This window comes from Eptatretus burgeri, chromosome 11, assembly GCF_056783735.1.
Source record: "Eptatretus burgeri isolate ZD-2024b chromosome 11, Ebu_testis_v1, whole genome shotgun sequence".
In the NCBI taxonomy this organism is placed as follows: domain Eukaryota; kingdom Metazoa; phylum Chordata; class Myxini; order Myxiniformes; family Myxinidae; genus Eptatretus; species Eptatretus burgeri.
The window spans coordinates 16,280,035-16,301,932 of record NC_140971.1 but is presented as its reverse complement, the minus strand read 5'-3'; the positions used below and the strand labels follow the sequence as shown (position 1 = coordinate 16,301,932).

The 21,898-nt window shown below is 40.6% G+C and overlaps 1 protein-coding gene across 6 annotated transcripts in view; it reads right to left on the bottom strand.

Annotated features, from left to right (window-relative positions):
- The window catches only part of LOC147016570 (long-chain-fatty-acid--CoA ligase ACSBG2-like), a 100,129-nt gene that overhangs the window by 24,297 nt on the left and 53,934 nt on the right, over positions 1 to 21,898 (bottom strand). For 5 of the 6 annotated variants that reach the window (XM_085845350.1, XM_085845352.1, XM_085845353.1 and 2 more), the window contains exons 8-11: positions 12,193 to 12,342; positions 11,712 to 11,888; positions 11,397 to 11,578; positions 324 to 554 (exon numbers count right to left, since the gene is read on the bottom strand). In XM_085845350.1, the coding sequence (XP_085701476.1) occupies positions 324 to 554; positions 11,397 to 11,578; positions 11,712 to 11,888; positions 12,193 to 12,342 (740 nt within the window). The remainder of the gene's footprint in view (positions 1 to 323; positions 555 to 11,396; positions 11,579 to 11,711; positions 11,889 to 12,192; positions 12,343 to 21,898) is intronic. The other variant, XM_085845356.1, reaches the window with a different exon arrangement.

The following is a 21,898-nucleotide window of genomic DNA, read 5'->3' as shown; positions in this document are numbered from 1 at the left end:
CATCCGCTAGCTCGGTATGTCTTTCGCAAGAGCAAGTCATCAGGAGAACTCTGGACGGGTTTGAGGGTTGTGGAGCAACAGCTGAAACCCGAATCCTGTCCAGGTTCCTCCTGATGACTCAATCTTTGCTCTTTACTTCTTCGGGTTCATTCTTGGTCTTCCATTTCATCATGTGCAAGCACCCTGGCTAAATTCAAAATTCCTGCTGCAGAAAATGCAGGGGTAATGCCCTAGCAGCATAGCCACACCCTAAAACGATGCGGACAAACTTGACATGCTTCCAGGCCTTTAGTAGAACAGATTCCATCTGAGCACGTACAAACCTTCCAATGCGGTGCGAATCCTTCACGTTCATGTTCTGTGGTCCTGTGCTTTCACTCATGCCGTACAATTCATAAATAGGGATGTCAAAACTCAAGAAGTACTCAAGAGTTTCAGGTGCTATCGGGGCAGCCCCCACGTAACATATGTTGCAGCGATCCAGACCCAGTGCCTGGCGAATGTTCTTGAAGATCAGCGAGTGTGCCAGCCCATAACTCCATGGAGGGCTTTCCCTGTAAAAGTCAGCAGTGTGTGAAAGGGTAATTTCATTTCAAATGAGATGAAAACATACGACATAATTGAGCCAATGAACCAAACCAGTGACATCACTAAACGTTTACCATTAATCTCGGAGTAAATTAAGAGGACCAAGTTGGTATATTTATGGAATGGGCACTATATTATGAATGAATGAATAAATTTTTCTTTCTTTTTTTTAATATCCACAACGCAACGATGTAAATTATAAATACGAAGAAAAAGAGGGGCATGTGCTGGCACGGGAAGTAGCAAAGCAAATCAGCCCACACGGCCCGTGCTGCAACCCGAGCCAACATGAAGGCAGAAGACGTGTCAGATTCACATAAGTGATAACACCCAATTTGTAGAAAAGCTGTGTAATGTGAACAGGGGGTCAGATTTAATCTCAGATCATTTTATAACTTTCATAACTAAATTCGCAAGAATGAATTATTGGGTCACTGTGCTGCTACAACACGGTCGCATCAATTAGCTTGTCAGCTCGTTGCAAAAGCTTCCAAACAAGGTCTTTCCTAAACTTCCTGAGCAGTCAACAAGAAGCTGAGGTTTGAAACATAGTGAATGCATATGCCAAAAAAGGCACTTTGAGTGACCCTATGTTTTCTTTTTAGAGCTACATTACATACAAAAATGACAAATCACTCACACACACGCGCACGCGCACGCACGCACGCACGCACGCACGCACGCACGCACGCACGCACGCACGCACGCACACACACACGCGCACACACACACACACACACACACACACACACACACACACACACACACACACACACACACACACACACAACCTCTTTACTCCTAACCGTGGGTGGAATGAGCTGCCTGGTCGCAACCAGGTGGGCCAGTCCACTGGTTGGCCAGTGGCCCACCTCCGATAACCTTTGTGGCTTAGGAATGACTGGTCTCATGATCCGACCGACAGAATGAGAGGCTATGATATGGTCCGATTTTCCACAAGGTGAATAGCCTTACGGAACAAGCGCTTCAAACCATCAATGAAAGGTGATACGGCTTGATTCGTCCACCACAACGAGTCAGATAAAGGTTGAACAAATCGACTTCGCCTGGAAGTGGGACTCACTGAAAGGTAGCGCACCAAGCCAGTTATGAAGTGCACATTCTCCCCTTGTGAAGACGATTATTTTAAATAATGTGCAGCATGCTCTTAATACTGTTTTTTTTTTAAAGGTACATGGGCGGTACTCTTATCACTTATAGACCGGTCAAAATAGGCCATTTAAGCTCAAACCCACCACAAATTGCAATGGTAATCATTCAAGTTTTTTTTTCACTCCAAATATATCATAGAATGACATACTAAAAGTCACCTTAAATCGGGGCATTGGAACAGCTTCATTTTGACCTCAGTTTAAGGTGACATTGAAGAAAAAATTGACAGCCAAAATATAGGGGGAGGGTATAGTCACATGATCATATCATGACAAATTACTGGCCGATTCTCAATATTAAGATATCAGTAGATTCACAATAAAATTACCTTTCAAACAACATCACAAGTAATGATGTAGACCTAAAATAAACATCATGACGGAAGAAAAACATTTCTGCCTATCACTAAAAATTATCGAATTTAGACATATATGTTGACATTTTTAAATTCACAATTTTTTAATTTCCAAAGTAGGTCCGCAATTGGTCTGAATATATATATATATATACATGTTTTCTGACTGTCACAGTTTTTAAATTTTGCCAATATGTAATGTAGTTAATGAAATATAGGCTTGTAGCATGGTATTGTGTACACTGTGGTCCTAAATGAGGAGAAAGCTTAGAAATTGAACCCAGGTTTAATAAGATAAACAATCTTAATGGTATATAATGCCCAAGTGTCTGTGGTTTCAGAAAATGTATACTTTGCTATGGGTCCTATGGATATAGTTGCTTACAAAGCATGTTTTTTTTATCCAAACACAGGCTATTTTTTCCATTTTTATAGCTCATTTTTTAGAAATGGGTTACATGTATGATTGTATATGTTGTCCAAAATGGTTGAAATTGCATTTTTTGTTTTATATATATATATATATATATATATATATATATATATATATATATATATATATATATATATATATATATATATATATATATATATATATATCTTTACACATAAGAATAGAACAATTCCTCGAAACATTATATTTCTTATGACCTTCTGCATATCTTGGCACCTTCAAATGTGTAAAATCTCAGATTTTGCAAAATTTCCCCCAGTCATAGTGAAGCTTACAAAATCTTATTCCAGAAATTTGAAATGCATCTGATAGAACATCTTAAATAGCAATTTAGTTCTGCATAAAGTGATGATTTAAAATGGCAAGTTTCAACATGGATCATTACTATATACCAGTTTTTAGGTTCACTCCCATGATTGGGTCAAAAATGTTAGGAAGTACGTAACAAATTGCATTTACCAAGCTGCTACAAAATTACTGGTAGCTATAAGCTTTATTTTATAACCATAGAATAAGTTTACCAAGATAGCCCTATGACATAAAAATCAATAGCAAAAGCCAGTTTGTGTTCAATATACAGAACATCAAAGGTCGTTAGGAAGTACATAACATTTTAAAGAAATCTGCACTTTTAATCCTAAGATGTTAGTTTGGTTCATCACAGCATGTATTTCTATGGTTAAGTTTATGTGCATATTATATTTATGACCTGAATGAACACTGATCAATTTGATCAATTTGTTAATTTCATATGACCTTGACCTCTTCGCTCAAGGTCAAATATCAGGTAAACAAAATATTCTCCATATATGTGGTTTCCAATTAGTGTATAATACATATCTAAGCCATCAGACCAATTTTAGAATGATATGAGTGGTTCCTTGATACAGATAATTGATACTCTTTGGGTCTATTTGACCTTGAACCTGTCAGAGCAATAGAAAGAGGAAGAATTAAGCTCTGCCCAAATAGATCCTGAATCCCATGATGTTGGCTAACAAATGATATGCAAAACTTAATCATACAATGACTTCCATTTTTTGGTCCCCCATGTCCTAAATGTGTACATAATACCTTGCTACAAGCCTATAACCAATTTACTGAAGATTGAAGGAGGATTAACATATTCCAAAATTCTTCCCTTCAAATGGCCATTTCGGCATGTCATATTACTGCAAAACCTCAACATATTTACAGAATATAAAGTTACCAACATAAATAAAATACTGTACTATGATGAATCATTATACAAATAAAACAATTATTTTGTTACTGGAATTTCACTAATCAATATTCCTATAAAATAAATCAGACAATTAGTTTATGCTTAGAAGTTTGGAATCCTCCTGGGTGCTGATATGTTATAGTTTATCTCCATTTATTGCTATGGAATTTAAAATAGCAAAAACACCAAACTTAAAAAGCTATTTTAGCCAGAAGTACTAAGCTACTAAAAGCAAATATACAACACATTTTGAAATATGTACATGTGAATCTTAACAGTCCAATTCCAGGGTAGCCATTTTCTTTTCAATACTACATGTAACTAGTAAATTAGTACTACACTATTTGTTAAAACTACATAACAATCACTATTTTATAGTGCTATCAAGAGCTGACATGTATATCTAATGAAGAAAAATAAATATTTTAAACTACTTCAAGTAAGTCACTTCTAAACAACACCTTGAAAAAACAGTCACAAATTACACATTATAATACATCCTCAGCATCACTTTCTGGATCAGGCAGGATTGTGTTAGAGCAGTGTAGGCCTTTACATTCTCCACATGCTGGAGAACATTCTAGGCCAAATTTTCTACATGAGCATCTCTGTGTACTACAGTGAGTTCTGCAATTGCAGTTCAAGGCTTCCAGAAGGTTGTCAGGTGCAGGCTTCAAGTTAGTGTCCACAGGCACCATCTTACCATTGATGACATAGTCTTGTCAGTAGAAGATATTTCAATTGAGCTTGGATAAAATTCCTGTGGCTGCTTCACTAATTTTACATCACTTTTAATAAGTTTGGCTGTGGTTTCTATAATTCTTAATTTCTCTTCATCATGGTCATACTTCTTGGGTTTGGATTCGAAGTCATGGATGATAAAAGATGCTTTATGTCAAAATGTAACCACATTTTCTTTTCCACTAATCTCAGTGATGGTTATCTTGTCTCCAAAATGTTTCTCAAGTCTATGTTTCATGTTGGTAAATCCATATGGTTCAATTCCAGTCTCAACCAATATCTCTTCCATTTTGTTTATAAGATCCTGTATTGAGATTTGTTCCTAATCATTGACCTCCAAATACATGACCACCTGATGAAAAGCATCTTCCCTTGCCGAATCAGGAGGTCTAACCTGCTTAAATCGTTTCGGTTGGATTTTATCATCTGCCATGAACTGTTGTGGTACCTGCTTTCCTGTTCCAAAATTTGTGCTGCAAAGGTTGTGGTATACTGCATCTGCAGCATGCAAATCTTGTGCAAACTCAAGTCTACCGTTCATAATTTCTGACCACAAATCCTTGTGTTCATTGCAACATTTCTTAATTTTATCTTGAAAATCCATTGATCTGACTGGAATAAGTTTATGACTTTTTACCTTGCGATGGAATGTATCTGGATGCTCACAGAATATGCAGTTATCTTTATAAATAAATGTATTTCCTGTGGATTGGCGTGTACTTGGTGGACTACTGAAAGAAAGTCACATTCTCGCTTTCTGCTGGCACGAGCTATACACTTTGTAGAACAGAAGTCCTTTCTACACTTGACATGCACAACTTGTCCAGGAACAGTACTTGTACTGCTAGACCGCAATGCATTAGCTTTTGCAATGCCTTCACATCCTTTGGTACCTAACGTTGCAGTTTTTTCTCCACTCAATAGAGGTTCCTTACAGAAGACACACTTGTCCATCTTTAATAGATTACTTCAACCTGAGAGAAACAAAAACATGAATAGAATTGTAAATAAAGATGTTCCAGACTTTTAGGTGAGTGAGAACCTTTTCAGAATTCTCACCTATCCCCTGGAAATACTTTTTCCTAACCCCTACACCCTTCTGATTCTCTCTCCCCTATGCATATTTAATTGAACAGCCCTCAGCCCCTTTCAATCATTAGTACATTTATTGTATCTTCTATGGCAACCACAATAACATAGGACAAAGTAAATAGACCATTCAGTTATCTTTCCTGGGGAATTAAATCTGAAATGCAGAGATGCCAACTTTTGGAAATCAGAATTAGGGAGGATTTGCAACCGACACCAAATAATGTGCGCTAAGCGCACATCTCGAGCGTGGAGCGCTCGACCCTTGTGGCGGGGTCCAGGGCCCGCCTTAGGGCCCTGGAAGCTCTGGGGTTCTAGACGCTCTCTAGTGCCCTCTGAGCCCTATTTTGGAGCATTTAACATGTTAAGAATTCCCACTTTTTGAACAAAAAAAGGGGAAAATTGTGCACTTTTTAATGTTACATGTATGTTAATATTAGTAAGTTAGGGGACAATCAAAGATTAACAAAAAGCACAAAAGAAGCAATATTTTTCTTACCTTACTGGCTGGTACTACTGCTGCTTGCTTTTTCCATGGCAGCTTTGCTGAGTGACAGCTGTGTGGCTCTTTTAGCCCTTCTGATTATGTCTTTGCTGTATTCTCTCTGGTAGCAAGGGGTGCTATGAGCTAGTTTTTCAATTAAGAGAGCTTCCAGGGTTTTGACACTCAAATTGGGACGAAATTCAGTATGATTCTTCCGTACAAGACTGAGTGCCCGCTCACATGATGCGTTCGAATGAGGAATGACCAAAATTCCCTTCATCACTTTGCTCAAATTAGGATACTTCTTGGCACCAGTGCAGGGATCTGTGAGCTGTGAAATCCGATGCCACTGCTCATCCACTCTCACTGTCTCAGTAGCAATTGTAGCTATGGAGGCGTCTGCCTGGTAGTGAGCGAATTCACTCTCAAGACTGTCTATGTCACTATCACCGCCACTGAACAGACAGGGGAATTTCTTGATGAAAAACTCCACACAGTCAAACCCCACTTCTTGGTGTAGCTTAACATCCAGAACCTGAGCATGCTTGGCTAATTCATCATCTCGCGGCCAGGTTTTGAAGATGTAATTGCAGGCTTTCACATAATATGAGCGAACTGCACTGAAGAAACCTTGGATGTCTGACTCACTCAGAGTGAAGGTGGATTTCTTGAGACTCCTTTGTTCCCTTATATACAGTTTGGCATCGTTCCCAATCATGAGGTCCTCATCATTCTTCTGATGATTTCTGTCAGAGAAGGGTACATTTACCAGAGCAACCGATGACACCGATGGTTTCAAAAACCGTACGAAGATATCTTTCAGAAGACCATTCAATTCTCCGTGCAGGAGATGAATACAGGGTTCGTCTCTTTGGAGCAGAAGATTCCCCTTCTCAAAAAGCTTGTTAGCATATCGAAGGAAGAAACAATAGAGTTTTGTTTGTGGAGACAAGAACATCCTGTTGACACGTTTTTCTCTAGATTCCTGCACAGTGTTTGAGGAAGACGCGCTTTTAGTTGTAGAACTCGTAGTACACTTAGCCGCAGGGCGATCACACTTGCGTTTACTGCCAGCAGAAGACGTCAGACTCGTAGTACCAGATCCAATTTTACGTTTGAGGAGAGAGCTTGAGGTAGGTGCAGCCAAGGAAGAAGACCTCTGATTCGAAGGTTTTGCTGAGCTTCTATCAAGTGATTTGGCAAAAGCAGAACTTAACTTGGGTCCTTCTTTGCCTGTAGATGGGACTATCACAGTCTTTCTCGACTCTGAAGGGATCTGCTTTGTAGATGAACGTGATGAAGGGCCGGTGATGCTACCTGCTCTCAGCATTGGTTTTGGTGCTGTCCCTGCTGTCTTCTTCGCAGCAGATACTGCAGTGGTAGTGGTGAATGCTGCTCCACTAGTGCTTGATCCTGCAGTGCCAGTACTGGCAGTAGATACAGTGCCGTCCTTCTTGCTCGTTGTTAGAGTCTTGGCTACAGTTGGTTGCATTTTTCTTCGTACTTCTTCTTTGAAGAAGAGGCGAAGTGGCTCCCACTGTTCAATCAGCCTGTCTAGGCACTGACCAAGGGACAGCCACCTTGTTGCGACATGCTTCAGAATCTTGTGTGTCGGGGCATCACAGAGTTCTTGCAGTGCTTTCACTCCTTTGACGCGTTTACTACTTTTGTCCAAGTAGTAGTAAATATCGATGAGAAAGTCATCTAATTCAATGGGTAAGGTCTGAGCCGCCTTCTTGGCCGTATTGTGCATCATATGGCAAGGGCATCCCATGATGTAGCACTCTGGATTTTGTTTGTGGATATAAGCAGCGACTCCTTTGTGCTTGCCCACCATGACAGAGGCATTATCAGCACAAAAGGAAACACAATTTCCCCACGGAATTTTCCTGTCACTGAACTCATGATCAAGCAGTTTGAAAATGTTTTCTCCAGTGGAATCTTGTTTGCACGCAGGCAAACTTAGCAAACCTTGCTTCACAATCCCAGCACTGTTGTCATAGTACGAAATCAGGACAGGATACAGCTGGGCCTCACCACTGTCATTGCTACCGTCTGTAGCTAGGCTAAATGGAGCTAGTCTAGCAATATCGGCAATAGATGAAGCAGTAACATTTGACAACTCACCAATTATTGCTGAAGTTTTTGTTCTTGCACATCCATACTTTGAAGCAACTTTTGAATCTGGAAACATCTTTTGAAATAGAGGTCCAGCATGATCTGAGACTGATATGGGCAAGTTATGTTCCACAATAAATCCACTAAAGAGAAGTTCCGCTCGGGTAACATCCTCTTCCTCGCTTGTCCCTTGTTTGGTGAAATAATTCAGAAGTGTACCGGTACTCGTGCTCGAAGATCTCTCCTTTGCAATGTCTGTGTGCCGTTTGCTTCCAACGTGCTTCCGAATATCATCGCGACCTCCGTGCTCAACTGAAATATCAACGCTGCATACTGTACAATACGCATGATGAATTCCTCTTTCAGACTTTCGAATACACGGGTATTGGAGACTGTATTCGGTCTTGGTCTTCGTAAGCTTCTTTTCTGCCATTTCGTAATCAACATCGAGGGCTTGAAGCATCGGTAACTTCGAAGTCGATGTTCCACAGCTGCAGCGCGACTCGTAGAACTCTAGCGGCTGTTAAACACCGCACGGTGGTCGCGACCACTGGGCTGGTACGGGGCCCAGCTGCATGCAGTGAGCGTATCGCATGCATATACACTGTGCATACATACCGCATGCACTGTATTGCACACATACCGCATGCACTAAATCTCAGTGCATGATCGCATAAGCGAGATCCAGACCCAATGTTTCGCTGCTCCTCATTTGAATTTGCAATTTTTTACGTACAATTTGGTAACAGCGAACGTTATGGAGTTACCACATGCTATATGTAGCAGACGATGCTTTTCATTCAATTCTCATACTAGTACATTCTGATTAGTGAACAGTGCAAAAATATCAAAATTTCGGGAGGATAAGGATAGTGATCGTAAGGGCGGGAGTTTGGGTGAATTTTCGGAAGCCTCCCGATGAAATCGGGAGGGTTGGCATCTGTGGAAATGGTCATACATCCAAAAATAACTATTTTGGTCAGATTCTCCAAACATTATCAACTATAAAAACACTAATCTTAGGTCAATACCATTACATATGGCATTGTTAGAAAAGTATTTTCATTATGAATCTGTTGATACCACTATATTAAGGATAAGTTTTGAATTGTTCACAATATTACCATAAATCTAGACCCTACCCCAAAATTTTATTTTATGATATTTGTGAGAAAATGCTGCCTCACACTGAGGTCAAAATGGAAATATTCCAATGCTCTGATTTAAGGTGACTTTTAGTATGTCATTCTACAACATATTTGGAGTGAAAAAAAACATGAATTATTACTATTGCAATTTGTGGTGGGTAAATCACTATTTTGACCAGTCTATTATCACACATTGTATACATGCTCCAAATTGTTGACGCCACCCGTTTCACAGATAGCATGTGAGCTGAGCATATCCAAACACCGCCTCAGGAATTTGGTAATCGCAAGATCATCTCAAAGCTTTCATGTTGATGTCTATGGAGAGTGTTATCAACGGCATATCCACACATTCGCTGATTGAACATCTACCCAAAAAGAGTAAACTCTTAGGCCGTGCTCTGAACCATACGTGACCGAGAATAGACTTTTTGTCCGTTTGAGGAAAATGCGTTGAATCCTCAGTTTCTGCGAAGTCCTCGCTCAAAGCCTTGGCAGTGTGTTTGTACTTCTTATCAGATTTGTGGACAGTTTGCTAAAAAAAAATTTCCTGTAGTTCTGGGAGGATTCTATGGGAACTTGCGACTCTTCCCTCAGTTTCATCTTGCTAAGTCAGCATTAGGCTGACAGGATGGCCTGGAGGTATGCACACTCACCTCTCAAACATGGGTTTGAATCCTGACCCAGCTATAAACTGTCATCCTGGTGTTTCACAGACAGGGTGATTCATGAATGTGTGTGCCGTTTCTCAGAAGGACATTGAAGGGGTGTCCCATCTGCCAGCATTCATTCGTAGACACTAAAGATTCCATCATGTTCTTCACAAAGAGTAGGTGAGCAATTGCCGGCACCATGAACAAATTCCAAATTCCTGCGCTAACCAGTAGAGGGCATTGTATCAGCAGCATAGCCAGATCATAGTTTGATCTCTGTGAGTCTGTCCTTTTTCATCTGTCTATTTTTGGTCATGCCTGGTGTTGGCATAATGGCTGGAGTGGTGGGCTTGGAATCCCAAGTTCAAATCCCACTCAGCTGTTGAATCAATACCAGGTGATGTTGACTCAGCCTGTCATCCTTCCAAGGTCGGCAAAAAGAGTACCAGCTTGCTGGTATCCTGTGTTGGAGTGACGACCCGTCCAGGATTGTGTCCAATAGCCAAGGAGACTGCTTAGGCAGCACCAACGCTCTGCAGAGTATGGTCCCAATGGATGGATTTTTGGTCCGTAGGCAAGTGGTTAAGCTTTTCATTAATCCATTAATTTTGTACCAAGGATTCAATCGATCCCTTCTGACAATATCAGTACAATTCGTTTTTGTGCTATTGCTAAATCACGTCATTAAATAATGTATATAACCCCTAGTCATGAATCATAATGCTATTTCTTCAGTGCTCATCCGGTGTATATTTCTTGTTCGTCTTCTTACTTTCCCATTCCACCCCAGAATGAATGTCCAAACTAGTCTTGAATAATTGTTTCGGTAAAATTGCTCTGTGATGAAATGAAAGTGATGGGTCAGAAGTTTCTTCGAATTGTGAATTTTGCCTCCAAAATCTCCATCCCCCACCCCGAAACACATCATGCCAGTAGCACCACACCTTCGACACTCGCGGTGTCAGGCCAGGGCTGCCATGCCTCCACGGCCTGTGAGTGAGCCGGTCCCGGGTCCCGGCCAGCTTATCTACCCAATCCGTCCCGCCTCCAAACTTATCTCAACCTTCTCTCTCTTTCTTCCAACTTCCCATCTTATTGTGAGCTCGGATCTCCTTTCTGCAATCCTTCCTTGTTCAGCCACATAGCTTCACAGCAACGAGTTTTCAATCCACTCTCACAGGTGCCAAACATTTAGTCACACAGCTCATGGTTAATCTTACAAAGTTCCAGTTTCCACCACTAAACACCAACACCAGAAGTGCAAAAACACAAAAAGGATAAATCGCTGATCTAGGAAGAGTCTTTCCACATTTCCACGAAAACGACGACCGTGAAGCATGTTTGCAGGGTGAGGGCCAAGTAAAGTACCCTTTCATTGCAGCAATGTTGGCTTCGAGGCCGACCTTTTGTCCCCAGGAAACAAGAGACCGCTTGAGGAAACCAGAAGAAGCATTGGCGACTTTTATTTTTTCCATAATCTTTTCCCACACTCGCGGCACACCGAAGAAAACTGTCGGTCTCACCTCCTTCATTGTATTCACCAAAGTGCCCTGCACACCATTGTCAGATTGAAAAATGTTGTGATACAGTGATGATAGTTTATTTTTGTCAACATTGCAGAGTTGAATGTGCCACCATCACATTCATTCTGAAAGCACACGTGCACAGGAGCAAATGGCTGACCTTGAGTGCATCAGGAGAGGCAAAATTGGTGGTGGCTCCGAGCATCGCACACAGCCAGATGTCACACATCTGTGCGGCAATGTGGCTCAGAGGTAGGTAGCTAATTGACTGCTGCTGCATCTCATGTGCAGAGCCGATCTTGAGAACCTGCATTAGCCTCCTTGCCGTCCAGGTTATCTGCAGTCCATGGATACATAAAGCATAATTTTGCAAGGACAAAGAATCATGGCAGAGAGAGGCCCTACCATGTCTACAAATGGTCTGTCGTGCTCATATGGTTCTACCTGGAAATATAAAATAATTATAGGTCCTCCTTAACAATAGCGTCCTTAAAAACAAACAAAAAAACAACTAATAACGATCTAAACATTCCAATGAAATTAAAAGGCTTATCGAGGAAGATTATTGGCAAACATGTTGTGCAGGTTATAGATGCAAAATGATCAAAGGAAAGCACCGAGCAATAAGTGTAAGAGCTCACATTATCATGGCTGAGCATGACTCCCTTCGGTTCTCCAGTTGTCCCTGATGTGTAAATCAAGGTGCAGCACTGGTTTGCTTTTTGCGACGCCATGACTTTGTCCAGTCGGGAGTCATCCACATCTTTCCCCATCTCGATGAAATCTGACCACTGGGAGGAACATGCAGCACAACTTCGCTCAGACCTCCAAGGCTCCCCAACTTGAGGTTGAGGTGTTGCAGTCCCCAAAATAAATAAACAACAAAGATGTGTGTAGCACGATGCTTGTGGAATCCAAGTAATAGTTATCATGGAAACAGCAATTTGGCAATTTTTAATGTTTGACCTATTAAGTGTTTTACATGAATGATTGTTTTGCGCAACAAATTTGGCTGATAAATCTTTTAACTGCAGCCTAATAGATGCTTTACATGTTTTTGATGGCCTTGACCATGACCTGTGATTAGTTTTGACCACACCTCACACACATATACATACAAATAACCGTTGTAAGTTTCATTTTGAGATTTTGAAAAATTATTGAGGTATGGCAATAATATAACAAAAAAGTCACATATTTGATTGTTGTTGCCATGGAAACCGGTGACACGTAAAAATTGTTCTTATTAATTTAAAATGTTCTTATAAATTGTTCTGAGCCGTAAAAATTCTTATGAATTGTTCTTAAAAATTGTTCTAAATCAGTTGTCCTGATTATTGGTCAACTAATTCAGTGACAAAATATGCAAATTCTGTTCAACTTTCAAGGCAATCTAATGAAATTTTATACTTTTATGTGACCTTTGACCTTTCGATATCAAAAACAATAGACTTCTAGCTTTTGAATAGCTCCACCAGTTGGTTAAGTTTCCTGCAGATCGGTATAGAATTGCATACTGTAGGCGACGAACAGACGGACAGACAAACTCAGGAAACAAATACAAGTTACTTGGGAATCTTTGATTTGAGAACTAATAAATCCAAAAAATAAAACATGGCATTGAAGGCTGAAGAGCTGCCAGGATAGCAGAGAGGGAGGGGCGCTCACCTTTGAGCTGTCAAGCCTGGGTTTGAATCATGAATGCCTTTGTCGGAAGTGACCCCCAAAGGGGGAAACGTCACAACCAGCGTTTTCATCGTTTCTTTATTCCAAGACGATTCATGATGCTACATTCTACTAATTGATGCTACATTTTGACAATCATTCGTGTGAAACGCAATTCACATAATTAATGAAAGTGCAACAAGGGTTTCATGCAGTGTTTAATAATATGAGTTATTTCATACTATCTATATTACCCCTAGTTTGTCATTATAATGTATTAAAGTTACGTTATGCTTATGACAAGCTACTTTGATAATTTGTATTACTCGAAACACCTGCTGCCTATGGGGGTGGCAAGTAGGGGTGGCGTTAAGTTGGAAGTGGAGTCCCAACTTCATATAAAAGTAAAAAACTAAGTTGGAGGTGGCAATGTAAACTTCCCTGCACACCTTTTTTCACTTATAGTACACACCTACAGGAACGTACAACCTTTAGTGCAGGAACCACAGGTCCAATTTGAGAATTCCGTTCACGTGTCATTGTATACCTAAAACCTATATGGGCATGTAGAGGGGACCTCTGGGGACTAGAAATGCCCGGTTTTCATTCTGGCAAGGTGTGCATGACCGTTTTATGGCTAATTTTGTGACTTCAATCGAGTCCGCAATTTGCGACATTATGAAAATCATATTTATTTATCTGTAGACTCCAATACCCAACATAGGGGCACGTGTATGGTATCAAAATGAGCAGAATGACCAACTGCATCATACCAATAACGCTTTGAAGACATATTGTATGTTACTTTTTCATATAGTGGAAAAAACCTAGTAATTTTGTCAAAAAATTATTTCGGGTTAGCATTCGACAACGGGGAATATCATCAATAACTAAAAAAAGTTATTATCCGATTGATACAATTGACATACTGAAATAATCCCCATTCATTACCCTTGAAAACGATACCAAACACATATGACATTTTTATAATATATTGGTAGATACCTATACAAACCCAAGGTTACCCCCTTATTTTGTAAATACGGATAACGTGACTAATTCAACAAATATGTGCTTATAACGGTTACATTTCTGTCTTTTTCAGCATCTTCAGATGTGACAGCTGTTCTGTTATGAATAAGACATCAATGATAATAGTTTTCAGATGAATAATCAGATATGTATGACATGTTGGTTTCTCTTTTCTGTTTCAGAATGAAGAACAAGGCCACCGTGTGTCGCTCCGTCAACGCTAGCCTGTTGATGGATGATTGCCCCGGAGTAGTATAGAATGCTTTATTCGTGCTTGTAGACATTTGCTTTCCTATCTGCACAATGCCTTAACCACTTTCTACCAATGGCTTCCAACACTGACGATCAGACTATTGTACCCACAGTGGTGCTCCCTGTAAAAAAACGCAGGGTTGAAACTAACTGGACAAAGTGTGTCTTCTGTCAAGGTACAGACACTATCATGTTCAAGTCAACAAGGCATTCATAAAGTGTATTAATCTCTCCTTGCAAGACTCCTTCACAAATCAACTGACCTTGTGACACGACTAAGAAATGACCGATCATCAGTAGATCATCTGCTCAGTAAACAACCAAAATGGCACAAATCATGCTATGCGTCATTTACGAACCGATGCAACATCGACCTCGTCAAGAAGCCCCACTCCGACATGTCCCCTTTTGTAAATACAGACGGTGCAAGCGGCAGCACAAGACCACAGACATGCATAATTGTACCAAAGGTTGACTGGAAAAAGTGTATCTATTGCCAGAGTCGCAAAAGAGACAAGGTACATCAAGTGCAGTCCGATGAGGTGGAAGCAACCATCAAGGGTCATGCCAAGTTTGACGAGAACCTGAAGTGTAGGATTGGCGAAAATGATTTGATATCATATGAAGCGCACTATCACCCATCTTGTAAATACAAAGCCAACAGACCTAATGATCCTGATGTAAACTCCAAAATTGACCCTTCACTCGACCAGCTCATACTGATACTGGATGCTGGCTTTAAACGTGGCCATAAAAACAGTATGGACTCGGTAGTCGAGAAATATGTGTCACTCATGTCAGTAGATGCAATTCCTGATCCGTCATGCCGAACACATGTCTTAAAACAAAAATTGCAGAGACACTACGCTGACAGAATCGTTTTCCGGAAGCAACGACAAGCAAACCAACCACTGCTTTTGATGGCTTCAAGTGCAACCACTGATGACGCCATTGGTATGCTGATGGAACGGTTTCCAGAAGAATTGGAACCAGATGAGATCAGCCCAGCATCACATTTCCTCTGCTGTCTACATACAGTCACAACAAAACTGAAGGCTGACATGAAAATAGCTGGTGGACACAAGGGCTATGATGACTTGAACCAAGAAGCAGAAGAAAAAGTGTGTACCTGCTTATGAAGAGGATCATACAAGATGAACTCAACCCCGGCGAGCATTCAGAGCCTGACTGTGATAACAGCCCTTATGATGATATCAGTCCAGCACTTCATCAACGGATCTTAAACGTCTGCCAAGATATCGTCTATAATGTATCAATGGGTCACAAGAATACACCGAAGCATATTGGAACAGGATTGTTTGTCCATCACCTGACAAGATCCAAACAATTGATTGAGTATCTACATATAGCTGGGGATAGTACAAGCTATCCAACAGTCAACAGAATACTCGTCGATTGCACAATCTCAGATATCAAGGTTCGAGGAGAATGATAACACATTTGTACCAGAAGGTGTAATTCCAGGGAAATTCGTTCAGTTCGCAGCAGATAATTTTGACATGCAAGAAGAAACCTTGGATGGAAAAGGCACCCTTCACGTCACACAAATGGCAGTATTCCAGCGAGGCCCACCAAATCCACAGAGTAAAAAGGAAACGACGATCGGTAGAAGAACTAGCATTGGCAATATCCCGCCAACATTCCATCATACAACACCATCCGAGGCACCTCCACGGCATGTCCCCCCTCGTTTCAGCCTACCAGTGACAAACACCAGTCTGGACTGTCCAGCATCATGGAGGTCAGAGTGTGAAAAGATTGACCTTGCATGGGTGATGAGTCGTTTGACTGCTGAAGATGCCCAACACATCCCTGCATGGACAGGGTTCAACCAATCACTGGTGAAACCGAGTGAATATGTAACCACGGTGGGATACCTCCCAATAATCCCAGCCCCTGCCCACAAACTTGACACGGTAATGACTTTTCTACTGAGAAGCAAGGCGATTGCAGCGAAGCTCGGCCAGACAAAAACCGTCATTACATTTGATCAGGCACTGTACCACAAAGCCAAGGAATTGGTTTGGCTCCTTCCGGAAAAGTTGAGCGATGTCATCGTACGACTTGGGGCATTCCACACAGCTATGAATTTCCTCGGCGTTCTCGGCAGTCACTTCGCACAATCTGGTCTAGCTGACATCTGGATCAAAGCTGGCATGTACAGCGAGTGTGTTGCACAGAGAATTATGCAAAGGAAATCCTGGAATCGTGCTGTTCGCACATAAAAATTAACCATGGAAGCCATGTGGAGAGCACTCTTCCGGACCTTCAAACTATGGCATGATCACAATCAAAAACGCAGCATCGAAGATGCAAACAACTATGCCACACCAATAGCAACAAGATTCAAGGAGAATGACCATGAGAACATGCCTGCGACCATTCAAGAATTCGTCGAACATGTCGATGATCGTGTCCAAGACATCAACAAATTCTTTGAAGAGAATGCATCTAATGCTACACTGATGTTCTGGCGGCAGTACATAGATCTGGTGGAAACCCTACTTCTGTTTGTTAGAGCAGACAGAGAAGCTGACTGGACCCTTCATCTGTCAACCTTCAAGAGCATGCTTCCATTCATGATCACGTACGATCATACCAACTACGCATGATGGGGTGTCATACATCTGCTCGACATGTTGCAACTGGAGCAAACCGCCCCTCCTGTATATCAGGAATTCTTGGCAGGAAACTTTGTCGTGAAGGAGTCGACTGGCTATTTTAATCAAATTGCCACAGACCAAGCACTGGAACACGTGAATAAACAGTGTAAAATTGCGGGAGGACTCGTGGGCATAACACGGATTGCGAGTGCTCTAAACCGATGGATGATCACATTCAGTGAACGAGCATGACTGTCGAATGACATTCGCAAGATGGTCGGCATGACTCGCGATCACTCTAGATGCAAAGGGGACAGGAGCTCTTCATGAATAAAACGAGACAAAACTGATGTGAAAAAAACTGGAAGAGTAAATCGTGCAGTTCAATCCCTTCAATCATACAGGTGAAGAACTTGATTGCATATCAACCAATGATGTTGCTCGCGATGACATAAGAGAGGATCTACTAATGGCGCAAAATCGTGGCACAGAGTTGCTCACCAAGTTTGTATCAAACCGTCTACTTCCAGATGCCCCTGGAAGTTTCACGATGCTATCCCAAAGAACAAATCGAAAACATTCACAAATCTGAACACTGTCAATGTCGTTACGCCGGCTGGTCAGAAAAAGGCCGTAAAAGCAGACCGTGACCTATTCCGAAGGTTGTTAAGTGCAGCAAGCAGTGATCGTCAAATAGACCTCAAAGGTCTACTACAACATGAGCTCTCCCCAGTTCCACTTGCCATTGTGACTCCAGATGAAATGCTGAGACCCACAGAAAAGGCAGATCTGTACCATATACTCTGTGACGACTACAAGGAAAAACTACTTCCAGAAACAGACCGACCAACCTGTGTTATCGTTGATGGAATGGCTGTTGTGCAAGCTTTGGGGAAGCCATCTAATGCAACAACATTCGGCGATCTAGCTGACTCATTTTGTAACCAAGTCTTCAGTAACCTGAGAGACACACAAACAAGACTGGACATCGTCTTCGATGACTACCGGCAAAAGTCAATCAAGTCTGGGGCAAGAGTTCAAAGAACAAGTAAATGGAAAATACGTCGGATAATTGATGGCCGTAATGTGCATCTACCTTCTGTCTAGCAGTCATTCATCTCACTGGAGGCAAACAAAGTAAACCTCATTCGGTTTCTGCGTGACCAGCTACTACTTCGAGCGCAAACCTTACCAACCTATCATGAAGTAGTAGTTTCTGGAGGAGATGCCTTTCCTGCTGTATCATCCACAGGTAGGGATGTGCAGCACCTGAACTCAAATCACGAGGAAGCGGACACCAAAATCATCTTGCATGCTCTGGATGCCAGTGTCCAGAATTTCCACAGAGTAGTTGTGTGCACCAGAGAAACTGACATTCTCTTGCTTCTGATTCGTCATGAAACTGCTGAAGAAGTCTGGATGAGCAGTGGGAAGTCCAAAGACAGACACTTTATACCAGTGTGCACTGCGCGTGAAAATCTGGAACCAGAGGTTGTGCATAACATCCTGAGTTTCCATGCACTTACTGTTCTTTGGCTATGGAAAACCTACCTGAAGTTTCCCAATCTGCTCAAAGATCTTGGACACAGCCCGGATATCGACACAGACAATATTGAGCTCTTTGTTATCCAGATGTACAGCTCAACCACGAATGCGGCTTCTGTCAATGACCTTCGTGCAGAACTATTTCATCGGGTCAATGATCCTGAAAAACTGCCACCCACTCATGATGCTCTAGCTCTTCATATTCAACGAAGCAACTACCAGGCAATGGTGTGGCTAAATGCAATAGTGCCTATTCCTAGTTTACCACAACCAGAGGAATGTGGGTGGGTATGTCGCGAAGGACAGTCTTTGCAGCCACTGCTCATGAGACTGGATCCAGTCCCATCTGTGTGTATCGAACTGCTGACATGCCGCTGCAAAACGAGATGTTCAACGCTTCGCTGCACCTGCAGAAAACACAACTTGATCTGCAGTGTTGCATGTGGATGCAAACAGGAGTGTAGCAATAGCATTCACTTGCCAGATGAAGATGACTGAATCAGATGAAGATTGAATCTGGATGAACAGAAATTAACAATGCATGCATTGCATTATTATCACAGTCGTTCGATTTGACCACTAAGTGTCGTGTGTGTATATATATATATATATATATATATATATATATATATATATACATACACATACATATATAAATATATATATATATACATACATATATACATATATATATACATACATATATACATATATATATACATACATATATACATATATATACACACATATATATATACACATGTATGATCCTAATTTTAAATTTACCAATATAATGTGAATACATTGAAATATACACGTGATTTACGGCAGTACGTATATAATTATGTTATCAACAGCATTGATAAAAATAAGGGGGTAACCTTGAGTTTGTGTAAATCAATGCACATATATTGTGATAGTTTAATATGTGTTTGGTATGATTTTCAAGGGTAATGAACTTGGATTATTTTAGTGTGTTAATTGTATCAATTGGATAATAACTTTTTGAGTTATAATATTCCACGCTGTCGAAAGCTAAACCGAAATAAATTTTTGACAAAAATACTTGTTTTATTTCACTATATGAAGAACTGAGATACGATAGAACTTCACAAAGTTAGTGCTTTGATGCAAGTAGTCATTCTGCTCATTTTGATACCATACACGTGCCCCTATGTTGGGTATTGGAGTCTACAGATAAATAAATATGATTTTGATAATGTCGCGAATCGCGGACTAGATTGAAGTCACAAAATTAGCCATAAAACGGTCATGCACACCTTGCCAGAATGAAAACCAGGCATTTCTAGTCCCCAGTGGTCCCCTCTACACATCCATATAGGTTGTAAGTATATACAACGACACATGAACGGAATCAAGAAATATGGCACTTTAAGATATGGTTCCCACACTACTTCACTTTTCAACATATTTCGTTCAACGGTTTGGGAGTGCATAAAATACAGAGCACATATGTAAATTAGTCGAGTAGTTTTCGATTTAATAAAGGTTTTCGTACAGAGATATTATTATTAAAATACTGTAAACTGCTAGAAGCACGAGTACAACCACCACTTTTTAACTCATTCGATCCAGCAGTTTAGGATTGCTTACAAATCAAACACAGAAAAAGACGTTGCACAGAGCACGATACTTGCAAAATCCACCCCCCCCTTCCCTCATTCTCAAAAGGTTGCCATGGATACATCAAATTGTCCATTTAATTAAGATTAAAATTGACAAACTTAATCAAAGCTCAGGTCAATCGGATGAAAATTGATTTTTTTTTCAGATTGAAATTGATGATTTTAGAAGCTTGACCTTCAGTTGACCTTTGACCTTTTGACCTCAAAAATAGTTGGTTTCAGTGACGCAATCTGCAAAAAAAAATTCAGTGATGCAATCTGAAAATCTTGTTCAAATTTCAAGACAATCCGATGAAAAATGACGATTTTAGAAATTTGACCTCAAGATGAACTTTGACCTCAATTTAAATCAGCTTCTCAGTTGAGACTACCTCCACAACTTGGTGAAGATCGGTTTTAATTTGTGACCTGTAGATGATTGACAGACAGAATAACAAAATCGACTGATCAATATACTTGAAAAATCTTCGATTTTGCAAGTAACAAACAAGTTATAATTTAACAAACTTAGTTTTTTGGGCAACTTTGTCCTCTTTATCCGTTTTTAAATTCTTAGCATCAAGCAAGGAAGCAGCACATACCATTTTAAAATTCTTTGGTACGACTCCGCCGGGGTTCGAACCACCGACTTCCCAGTCGACAGACTCAGAGCAGACATTCAAACCATGACACTACCGAGTCTAATCATGTTCAATTTAAATTATTGGAAACTTCAAACATTCATTGAGAATTAAATATGTGATAAGATGGTCAGCTAGCCACCAATTGATCATCATGCCTTGGTGAGATTGGCTAAGTAGTTGTGGTTAAAATATGAGGCTTCAGGTGGAGGAAGTAAGAACACTTGTTTACTATTTTCATCCGAGCACCTCTTTCTAAGATTACAATCCAAGCTGTTGGAAAAGGTTAACCAGCACTTTTTGTTCTGGAAAATCTGAAAATAATCAGCGCTGCCAGAAAACTTGTAAAGTGGATGTCAAAGCGGAAAGAATGAGCAACATCTGCCAACTCCTGTCTGATGTAACGTCACAGCTGCACAGAACATTTTGGGTATGAGTAAAATGGCAGCAAACTGTCATGTGATGCGAGACTGCTTTTTAATGAAGTTCGGAGTGAACAATTATCTCATTTGTCACATGAAATTTCCACATTAGCTGCACGAACTTAGTCTTTCGGCCATGTTTGTCGAAGTGGCGGTTTTAAAATGAACACAAATCGTTAACGCATGAGGAACATGATCCTCTACAACCATGATCCGTGATGAACATATATTTTGGGCAAGTGTTGTTATCAATGTGCAGCACATTATATTGTCGCAGTTCACTACTGTATATCAATAAATGTTGTGTGAAAAGTACCATTCATTTGCACTAGCGATTGAACAACTGACAGGGGGCAGGGGGTGGTGGTACAAAAAGGTATGCTCTGATGTCTCCGAATGTCCTTATCCTATAGGTGAAAAGTATGCACTGAACCAGTTAGATCACTCTAAAATACATAAAACACTGAGCAGTACAAGATAGAACACCATCTGAATATCATGAGATCTTTGGAGAGCACAAGATGGATCTTAATAGCATCAA